We start from the raw sequence: 9,896 nt of genomic DNA, 5'->3' as shown, positions 1-9,896 counted from the left end.
AGGAGATTCTCAGTAGAGACTTTAAGCTCAGCAGCACTGATTTAATGGTCTTGCTAGTGAAAAAGCTGTGTCCTATCCTTCCTCCTGTGCTGGTAGCTCGGGTAACCTTAATGGAATGCAAAAGATGATGCCAGAATTATTTTGAGCTGAGACTCAGATTTTAAAATAGCAAAAAAGGTTGCAGGGTAGATAACCAAAGGAGAACATAGACAGTTGTGCTGTCGACCTACATGTAGCTCTTGTACAGAGAGACATTAAAAAGCAGCGTTTCCAGCCAAGGCAAGTGTCCACTAACAGTTTGTTGTTACTGATTTGTTGCAGATTGAAGTCCATGTTGGGAACTATTTATTAGACTGTACAGTGTATGGATTTATAGTACTGTATACATTTGTTTGCAAGGTACAGTCAACATGTTTATAAAGCACTTTAATAAACAAGGATGTACTGTGATGATACTGCACTGCCTGATTGATTACCACACTTTCTCCTTTTATTAATTTGCTCGCAAATCCAGACGAACCGCATCCAAAAGGCCAAAGGAGGAAAGTGTAATTCATAAAACCACCAAGAAGAGGCCCGGAGGAGGTAAAAAGCCATTTTTATTTGCCCTCCATGTTAACCGTGGGCGCTTTCCCATACATAGCATCTTTAATTACACAGAAGTGGAGCAAGAAGGACAGGTTAGCCTAAGGGGGGAGGCTATGAAAGCAGCGCTGCAGCTCAACATGTGCACCAGGGAAATCAGTTCTCTGCCCTGACTGTGGGAGGGAGGGAAGGGTTGTACTTATAGATCAATGAGGAGAAAGAGGAGCCTCCAGGTACTCCGGGCACATGTTGTACTTGTGCAAAGACACACTTTACTCTGCCTCCAACACTCACAAACTCATATGCATAGATCATATGCTGGGTCGGGTGCAGCTTTTCTTGCATACACACGTCAGATGCAGCTTTTCTTGCATACACACGATACACATGCAACCATGCACATGCAGAGATGCATGAAGCTGTCATGATGTTTAAGTGCACCTCCATATGCCACGGCAGCTTAACAAAAGGTCAGTGAGACAGATTTGGTCCCAGCGACGCGTCCCTGTGGACACGATAATAAGTCTCCAAACCCTGAGTGTCACATTATGTCTCCACACAACCAGCAGAATGCAAATAAGAAGCAGAGCTGCCACCGGTTTTCTTGGCTATAACAATGCATACACATCATTTGTACATCCTCAGCCTGGAGCAGAATCACACAGCTGCCTTAATGGATGCTAATGTATACAGTTTGCATATTAGTCTCTCACAAGCCCGATGTGTAAATTGTAAATGCACAGGTTGGACTTGCCTGCAGGAAATGAAAAGCTGATGTTCATAAGCCTTGAATTCCAATTTTTTTATCTCCAGGGATAAATAAACCCACCTAAGTGCTACTGAACTGTGGATAAAATAATGAGAGCTTCATAAGGTCATCTCACAATTATGTGTTCTTGTGGTCCTTTGCTGCTGTGGAGTGCATTTATTGGCATAATTATAGTCTATATTTAAAGGCGATGGGCCTCCATACCTGATGTTCTTTTCATCAATCCTCACTGTAATCCACCATTGTATTTATCTTTCAGTGTTACCTCTCTCTTCAATAAAGCCCATTAGAAGTCATCAGTGGAGTTATTAAGCGCTCAAAGGAAAATCAGATGGTGTCTAAAAACTGTATCCATGTTTTCTTTCTTAAACTGTAGATGAGTGAGTTAAAGAAAAAACATTTCCAAGCCTTTTGATTGCTTTTCTGCTTCTTGGCACTGTCCAAATGTCATAGCAGGGACCAGTTCTGCTTAACCTCCCAGTTAATCTCTGTTAGAGTATCATATGTGGTACTTCTATGCGACAGGGTGTAAAAGCAGAAGTGGAGCATCCAGACATGCCCAGAGGCTTCAGCTGCTTGGCAAGCCCTGAGGGGGAAGACGGCAGGTATGAGACCCCCGTGGCTTCAGAGCTCCAGAGGCTAATGTGGACAAAGAAAGGGACCAGCAGCCATCTGGATGAGGTTCAGCCCAGGATCTATATTGGAGACATGTGAGACCAGGCATGCACATAGAGGATATACAAATTGTCACCAATGAAAGGCTTACAAAACTGAAAAAGCAATTATAGATAATGTATTAATTGTAAAAGCAGCATATTTTAAATCTACAATGGATAATGTGAATACTTGTACATAAAAAGTGTTGATTGTAGTGATGAAACCACAGAGAATTGCCCCCCCGAGTCATTCGTCATCAGCTCTATGGATCATTTCACGGTCTGTTCGTATCATCTCCCCGCTCTCATGGGGCTGTTTTCGGAAAGTAACACAGCAGGTAGAACCATTTTTGCAAAAACAAATCCAGATGTTTTACTCAGGAGCTAATGTAGATCAAAACCAGACCTTAAAGACAGTGATACATTCAACGAGACTCTCTATATATATGCTTAGGTTGCTTCATGTCTGCTTGATAAATCAGCTGTTATATTATGTTTGCTAACAAGTTCAAAATATCGATTAAAGGTTATATGTCTGTGTTCACAGTTTGTTTCTGCTGCCCCTATTGGCAAAATATCTGTTATTGCAGGTTCCATAATTCACATCTTATTCTACAGAAATACGTTTGTTTTACAGTAGTTTTGGGTTGACAGATTTTGAAGCAACATCTTAATAGAGGAAGTCATTTACGCATTTACTTATTTAACGCTTTTGTTGTTAGACGAATATCTTAAACATTAGCTTTGGGTCCACAACTTGGCAACACAAATGCTCATCTAATTTTTGCATTAAACATGCTATGAATGATATGAGTAAATGTTTTGCTTTTCATAAATATGACAACTTTAAAATAATTAATAAGAAGCATTGTCATATAAGGTCATAAGTATGCTCATAGAAATGACAAACCCTTCTTTCACTTATCTGCACCGACAGATAATTATGCTTTTTCTTTACCTTTAGGTATGCAGCTAAAGACAAGAGGACACTCCAGGCTCACCACATCAGCCATGTACTTAACGCTGCTGATGGGAAGTTCAACGTGAACACCGGCCCCAGCTTCTACAGAGACACCAAAATCACTTATCATGGAGTGGAAGCTTTTGACATGCCATCCTTTAACTTGAGTCCCTTCTTTTACCCTGCGGCCAATTTTATCAAAAACGCTTTAAGCTCGCCCACAGGTGAGGAGCTCTCACTGGGTTCACGGTATTTCTTATAATTTTTTATTGCAAGGCAAAGTACAGATACATTTGTCAGTCAATTCCCATTACAGCAGCCCCCAGTTGTATTGGTCATTAAAATGCAAATCAAGCACTAAACATAATATCAAGCTAATATCTTTCCCCCACGGTAATCTTCTCATAAACTCAGACCTTGGCCAGGAAAATTGGTTTTAAATGGATTGCCCTGGTAATTTGTAAGCAACACTTTTATTGGACATGGAAATTACACAATTATGTTTGTGGCCTGTTCCTGCCTGGCCTGTTATGCAAAGTGAAGTCGGTATCTGACACGACAGTAATAAGATGAGGCCTCCTCATTCACATGCTGGCTGATCGGGGGCTCCAGTGTGTGGCGGGCCCTACAGTAATCCCCCAGCAGAAATACACAACCGCCAAGACAGTTCAATTACGCGCTCCTATGCGCCCTAATCCTCAAGCCCGATAAGGAACCAGGGATTACCGTGTGTAGAAACATTTGTTGCAACATTGTTATAAAACTTTTAGTCGGGAGTTTGAAGTGCTCCTCTCTGGGAATGTGCATGTTTTCTAATCCACAGAGAGAGGAGTAACAAATTAGACAGTTAGAATAAAGTTCCATACTATAATCCAGTCGTTGCATGGTTGTAAATACAGACATGGAGCTGTGGATGGCTGAGCTCTGGACTGATTCGTAGAAAGTGAAGCTGAGTTTTTTCTCTCTGCTGATTGGCAGGTAAAGTGTTTGTCCACTGTGCGATGGGTCTCAGCCGCTCGTCCACCTTGGTTCTGGCCTACCTGATAATCCATGAGAACATGACGCTGGTGGACGCCATCAAAGCTGTCAGCGCCAACAGGAACATCTCACCTAACAATGGTTTCCTGGAGCAGCTCCGAGAGCTGGACAAACAGCTTCACTACCAGGGATCATCGAGGAGCTGCAGTGCCAATGGGCGGACCTAAGATAAAATAGATCAGTTCATAAATTTGGATCACACGCTTGGGTTTAAAGTAGACAAGGGGGATATGAATGTTAAAACATGCTCTAATTGTCTTTTCTTTGTAAGACAAATTCCATTTTTTTGTGAAGAAATTAAAGGTCTTTCATTGTAATGAACAAATAGTAACAAAACCAACAATTACTTTATCCAGAAAAGGTAATTGTCTGTGTTGACAACAACAAACTAATAGAAAAGCCATGTAGTTACACTGGGTGACATATTACTTACGACTCTTATTCCTGTATGCTAAATATGCTAAGCTAGAACCAGGAGAGCTTAGTTTTGCATAGAGGCTGTAAATCTCACTTATTATATTATGATACACTCATTTGTTTAACCTAGAAAAATGAAAGTGGTGCCGTTCTTCTCATTAACTCTAGGAAAAGGAAGCAAATAAATATTTTTACTGATAAATTGAGGTATTCCTTAAAAGACAAATTGGGAATTTGAACATCTATAATTCTCTGCCAAACTCCATCTGCTGGTGAGGATCATTTGGTATGATGGAAAGCTTTAAAACAGCTACTAAATGAACCTTGAGATTGTCAACAACCACTGGTGTTCGTCTGACTCAGAGATACTCTCCAGAAATATAAAATGTAGTCTCCGAGTGGTCTCAGAATAAACTACAGTGTCCATGTCCATCGTAATGAGGAAATATGTCAACGAATGTTTTATGTGTTTTTCTTAGTTTATGAATGGAATCATAGGGCAGTGGCTACACACCTGCTTAATTCATGAAATCCTGACATTTATAAAAGAAAGTATAAAATAACAGCAGCATTATCCTTTAAATAATCTAAAATTAACTACACAATGATGCAGTTTGGACTGACTCAGTAGGGCATCTTCCTCACCATGTTCCAAATCACCGATGTGGTTCTGTAGCTAAAATTGTCACAACACAAGCAGCCTGGCTTCTGTCACTGTCATGGAAGGAATAAATAGTTCACACCGCTCCTGCCCAGACTCTGGCATCTTCAGCTGTCTCACTCCGGCGGGGCTCAGCCTCTAAACAACACTGATACTCTGCTCGGATGGAAAACAGAGCAGAGTTGCACCAACAGGGTCAGAGTTTACCGTGGTTCCTGTCCAAATACCTACAGGAAGTAAAAACTAGCAGGACAGCAGCAATAACTTCTCACATTTTCCATCCTGGAGCATCTTGCCTTTGGGGATATTATCTATCTGTTAACCAAGTGTTGAGCTGAATATAATTTGTGATAATTCTTCACCAACACTAAAGTGAAAGATGCCGATATGAGCCCAGAGGAGGAGCCAGAGTATCAGACACCGCCCACCTGCGATCTGCTCAGCCTTCTGCTGAAGAACAGACGCCCCACTGGAGCTGTCAACGAGGTTTGGCCCAACCTCTACATCGGAGATGCGTAAGTGACATTCTCACTTCAGGGCCCCGCTGCAATATGGTGATCTGATTGTGAAACTGTTGCTGCAAACAAGTCCTGTATTTGGTCCAACTCATGGGACAAATATAAATTCTGTACATTTGAGTCACCAGTGATGCATTTGCAAACATACGCTAACAGAGCTGGCTCCAGGCATCTCCATTCCTTGTATCATGTCTTGTGTCGTTTACAGGGCTACAGCTCAGCATAAATCCCTGTTAGTGGATCTGGGTATAACACATGTGGTGAATGCTGCAGATGGCCCCCAGCACATTAACACTGGGCCGTGTTTCTACAAAGACACCAGCATACGGTATCACGGAGTCGAAGCACCAGACTGTAGAGATTTTGACTTGAGCCCATTCTTCACTGAGACAGCTGATTTCATTCATGCTGCTCTGAAGCAGAAAGGTACATTGAGTCCATGTGAGCCACAAAAACAAAAGAAAAACATTAGGTTAGGGGTGGAATAATGCTTTATATATAGTTTCACAATATAATGAATATAAGAAGACAAGATGCAACATCCAGCTGAAAACTTGATTGTAATGTTAACTAAATCTGAAGAATTATGACCCAAAAATGCAGAAATTGTTTGCATTTATTGATAAAAACTCAAAGTATGCTTGCTTCATATAGACAAAGCTGACATTTTAAGTGTTTCTGTCTAATGTCCTTGTAGGTAAGGTGCTCGTCCACTGTGCACGAGGAATCAGCCGCTCAGCGACTCTCGCACTGGCCTTCCTCATGATCAGAGAAAGACTTACCCTCGTTGAGGCTGTGGAGGCCGTTCGCAGGCACAGAAACATTCTTCCAAATGTTGGATTTCTGAATCAACTCTGTCACCTGGACTCTTCTTTGGCCCTGCAGAGGAAAACAAGACAACATCAAGAACTGGAGAAATAAAGATTGATCTTTTAAATTTGTTTAATACAATTTGCCTTTTCTTCACATACGTGGTTTTCAATAATTTACAATTCAGAAAGAAAATCAATTAGCACATTTTGTTTTATCCTACGCATTTCCATTGCATTCTAATGTGGTTTTAGTTCAGATTCAATTGACAGGTCTGTACTGTATTACCACAAAACAATAACTGACAAACAAAAATAAATACAGACTTGATATTCTGTGTGGATTACAAAACTCAAGATAGTTTTAAGAGCCTGTTAAAGAGAGCTGCATATTTGACCCTAAGACTCGGCTGGACTCATCCGACTTGCATAACTACTTGAATGTTTTTATACTTTACATTAAGTGTACAGGAATTTCTCTCAGATATGTTAAAACACAACAGCAGAAAATGTTCAAAGGTGGTGTCATTTTACATGTCAGCATTTAGAGACATGAAAGACTTCAGAAGAAATAAAAATAAAAACTGGTTTTCATATAGTGCAGAAATGATTTGAAACCATTGGCTGTCTGCAGCGTCAGGAAAAATACATCAAATAAATCTAGAAAATGTACAGCATTCATTTGCAAACAGTCAGTACAAATGTAAAGTATGCATGATGTTAAGGAGCTTATATGATACAAAAACACCGGTATGGTCACATACGCAGCACAATCAATATCACAGAGGCCATTAAAACAAATAGCACCACTGCCAAAACCCCTGCAGTTCTTGAACAATACAAATACACTGTATGCCTATAAATAAACAATGCTCCACTTATAAATTCACAATCCTCAAAATATTGTGTCCTAACTGCTGCAATCCAGCGTTGTACAGTTAAAACTGCGATGTCTAAAGAGGCTTGATACAAGATGATAAAAATATGCCAGCATGGCTCTGAGTGTGTATACAGATTCAGGTCAGACTTTGAAAAGAGATGAAACGCTGAAGCCATCTTAATAAGAGATGCTCTCCGGAGCACACTGGGAGAAAGGGAGAGAGAGAGGGAGAGAGAGAGAGAGATGCTGTCAAAATAAAAGGAATTGGATATCACAGGTTTAATGATTTCACTGTCAGAATGAATGATGGCAGAGCATGAAGATATGAGGGGAAAATAAAGGAGGCTGATGGTGTGAAAACTCCGTCTGACATGTTAGCAGCTTCATCCAGCCATTCTGCAATACAGTCATCATCACACTCTCACTTTGGGGGCTTGCATTTAGATCACTGAATGGACCATGCATATCATATAACGGGGGAATCAAAGACATGTGCCATCCTGTGAAAAAACCTTGTCTGTCTAACAGTCTGACACATTTCAGTTCTCTTCTGGCCCCAGAGAGGCTCCAGAAAATGCAGAACATCCTTAACGGGTGTTGTGAGGCAGCGCTTCAGCGTTCTCTCCCAGCGTCTGAAGATATGTTGAAAAGGCTAAAAGAGACCGACACAATTTCAAGGAGTCGCTCATACGGCTGAGCTAAAGCTCAGAGTGCCCTGTTCACTCCAGTGAATTTGGGTATCCTTCGGCAAGTGCAAAGTTTGGGTAAGCTCAGCTTCCTGCCAGCAGCGAAGATTAAAGTTGTGTGTTTAGAAGTGGATGGCAGGGACTGGCTGGGTGGAAGTTTTTCCCCACAGGCAGAGAACGTGGCAGCTAAGGTCAGGGGCCCGCCACATCACAGCCCTAAAAATATCCTCTGCATTTGATTCCTGTCACAGAGCGGTTATACAATCTGTGCCCTCACTGCCAGAATTAAAACCCTACCATGTTCTGCCTTTAAGGACTGCTTCACAACAAGCTGCCAGAATGATGAAAGCAAAATTCACAAGCAGGAAAACGAAGGACTTCAATCTGTTGGTGAGTGGTTCTGGGGATGCATGTGAAAAACAAAAACAAACCAAAAAAAAATGTATTTTTTCAAAATTGTAGAGGGAGAAAAGTGGAAGGGAAAAAAAAGCAAGCGTGCTATTTCTTTCTCCCCCTTAAGCTAATAAATCATGTGTGAAAGGAAGCCACAGCGAGAAAATGGCTTCTCACAAGTCAAAGACTGGAACCAAGATAAATGTTGTAAAGGCAGCGGAGGAATCCAGTCCAGTGGATGAATATGTCACACCTGGGGGCTATGAGCTGGAGAAAATCCTAAACCGTGGGAGTGTGGCTTACACTCATGTCAACGAGGTCTGGCCAAATGTCCACATCGGGGACGAGTAAGTAAAAGAAAAGTATAAAATAACTAAACTGAATAAGAATAATGGAGGATTAAAATAATATTCATTCTGGCTTCTTGCAGGCAGACTGCAAAGGACAAGTGTAACCTGAAGAGGTTGGGGATTACGCACATCTTGAATGCAGCAGAGGGGACGTGGAACAACGTGGACACCGGAGCTGGTTACTATAGCGACATGGACTTGGTTTACTATGGTGTGGTGGCAGAAGACGTCACAACCTTTAACCTCAGCCAGTATTTCTTCTCTGCGGCCCGGTTTATAGAGGAAACATTGAGCAATCCTCAGAGTAAGACCACACACAGTTAAAGGGTCAGTTCTGCCGTATCAGCGGGATGACTGAGTGGTATCTAGGCCTTGACAGGTTAGGTTTTAATTGACAAGGCTTTAAACATCCACTACCACGTGAGTCTATAGGGTGATGAAGGTGATGTTAACATGCTTTAATGTTAAAAAAACACATCATTTTTTCTCATTCTGTCTGCCTGAATATACCTGTATTCACCCTCTCTCTAAAACGCTCCGTTTAAGCACCCGTCTCTTCAAAGCCACACTGCCGAAAAAGCCTAGTCTGCTCTGATTGGCTTGCAGGAAAAATATATTTTTTAGGAACAAAATGTACTGCTTTCTCAGGACACTTTGCAGTGTGCAGTTTTTATATTTCGGGGGCTAAGGATGATCCACAATGCCATTGTTTCTATTCTGTAAAGACCTCAAATTACATTTGGTAAACTCAAACTTTCTGCATAGACACCACTAGTAGAGAAGTGAAAAAAGGATTCTAGAATTTTTGTGAACCTTTAAATTGAAGGAAACCTTAAATGTAATGTGATTCATTCCTGTCCAGATAAACTGCTGGTGCACTGCGTGATGGGACGGAGTCGGTCTGCCACACTTTTCCTGGCCTACCTGATGATCTGTGAAAACATGACGGTGGTCGACGCCATCGAACACGTGAAGAGATGCAGGAGGATCATCCCCAACTGGGGCTTCCTGAAACAGCTGAGAGAGTTGGACATGCAGCTCCTGGAGAAAAGAGAAGAGGGTACAGAGCAGAGCTGAGGGGAGCACCCGGGGGTCAAGTTGAGCTTCAGGTCGAGCCTCAAGTCAAAGGAGACAAATTCAAGTTTGGTTTCAAGTCATTGTTGAAGAATAAAA

General features: G+C 41.5%; 3 protein-coding genes across 3 annotated transcripts; all 3 read left to right on the top strand.

Moving 5' to 3' along the window:
- Nucleotides 1-1,909: 1,909 nt before the first annotated feature.
- LOC129091449 (dual specificity phosphatase 29-like) lies at nucleotides 1,910-4,180 on the top strand. Its single transcript, XM_054599073.1, has 3 exons — nucleotides 1,910-2,064; nucleotides 2,975-3,195; nucleotides 3,950-4,180. Exons 1-3 carry the CDS (start codon nucleotides 1,910-1,912, stop codon nucleotides 4,174-4,176), a joined length of 603 nt encoding a protein of 200 aa, XP_054455048.1. The 3' UTR covers nucleotides 4,177-4,180.
- A 1,294-nt stretch (nucleotides 4,181-5,474) lies between these two features.
- Nucleotides 5,475-8,396, top strand: LOC129091450 (dual specificity phosphatase 29-like). Its single transcript, XM_054599074.1, has 4 exons — nucleotides 5,475-5,602; nucleotides 5,814-6,031; nucleotides 6,303-6,400; nucleotides 8,295-8,396. Exons 1-4 carry the CDS (start codon nucleotides 5,475-5,477, stop codon nucleotides 8,394-8,396), a joined length of 546 nt encoding a protein of 181 aa, XP_054455049.1.
- LOC129091451 (dual specificity phosphatase 29-like) lies at nucleotides 8,340-9,800 on the top strand. The gene is made up of 4 exons (XM_054599075.1): nucleotides 8,340-8,370; nucleotides 8,501-8,720; nucleotides 8,804-9,027; nucleotides 9,586-9,800. Exons 2-4 carry the CDS (start codon nucleotides 8,539-8,541, stop codon nucleotides 9,798-9,800), a joined length of 621 nt encoding a protein of 206 aa, XP_054455050.1. The 5' UTR covers nucleotides 8,340-8,370; nucleotides 8,501-8,538.
- The last annotated feature ends 96 nt before the right edge of the window (nucleotides 9,801-9,896 follow it).

Source organism: Anoplopoma fimbria, chromosome 5 (genome assembly GCF_027596085.1).
Source record: "Anoplopoma fimbria isolate UVic2021 breed Golden Eagle Sablefish chromosome 5, Afim_UVic_2022, whole genome shotgun sequence".
NCBI lineage: Eukaryota > Metazoa > Chordata > Actinopteri > Perciformes > Anoplopomatidae > Anoplopoma > Anoplopoma fimbria.
The sequence above is the reverse complement of the archived record's forward strand: the minus strand, read 5'-3'. Positions and strand labels throughout refer to the sequence as shown.

Bases quoted from the DNA above. Each gene is read 5' to 3' on its own strand.
- LOC129091451 (XM_054599075.1), top strand. From the start codon at position 8,539: ATGGCTTCTCACAAGTCAAAGACTGGAACCAAGATAAATGTTGTAAAG. The intron at 8,721-8,803 runs GTAAGTAAAAGA...GGCTTCTTGCAG, and splicing joins AATGTCCACATCGGGGACGA to GCAGACTGCAAAGGACAAGT. The intron at 9,028-9,585 runs GTAAGACCACAC...ATTCCTGTCCAG, and splicing joins AACATTGAGCAATCCTCAGA to ATAAACTGCTGGTGCACTGC.
- LOC129091450 (XM_054599074.1), top strand. From the start codon at position 5,475: ATGAGCCCAGAGGAGGAGCCAGAGTATCAGACACCGCCCACCTGCGAT. The intron at 6,032-6,302 runs GTACATTGAGTC...ATGTCCTTGTAG, and splicing joins TGCTGCTCTGAAGCAGAAAG to GTAAGGTGCTCGTCCACTGT. The intron at 6,401-8,294 runs GTGGAGGCCGTT...TCTGCCTTTAAG, and splicing joins GACTTACCCTCGTTGAGGCT to GACTGCTTCACAACAAGCTG.
- LOC129091449 (XM_054599073.1), top strand. From the start codon at position 1,910: ATGCCCAGAGGCTTCAGCTGCTTGGCAAGCCCTGAGGGGGAAGACGGC. The intron at 2,065-2,974 runs GTGAGACCAGGC...CTTTACCTTTAG, and splicing joins AGGATCTATATTGGAGACAT to GTATGCAGCTAAAGACAAGA. The intron at 3,196-3,949 runs GTGAGGAGCTCT...GCTGATTGGCAG, and splicing joins CGCTTTAAGCTCGCCCACAG to GTAAAGTGTTTGTCCACTGT.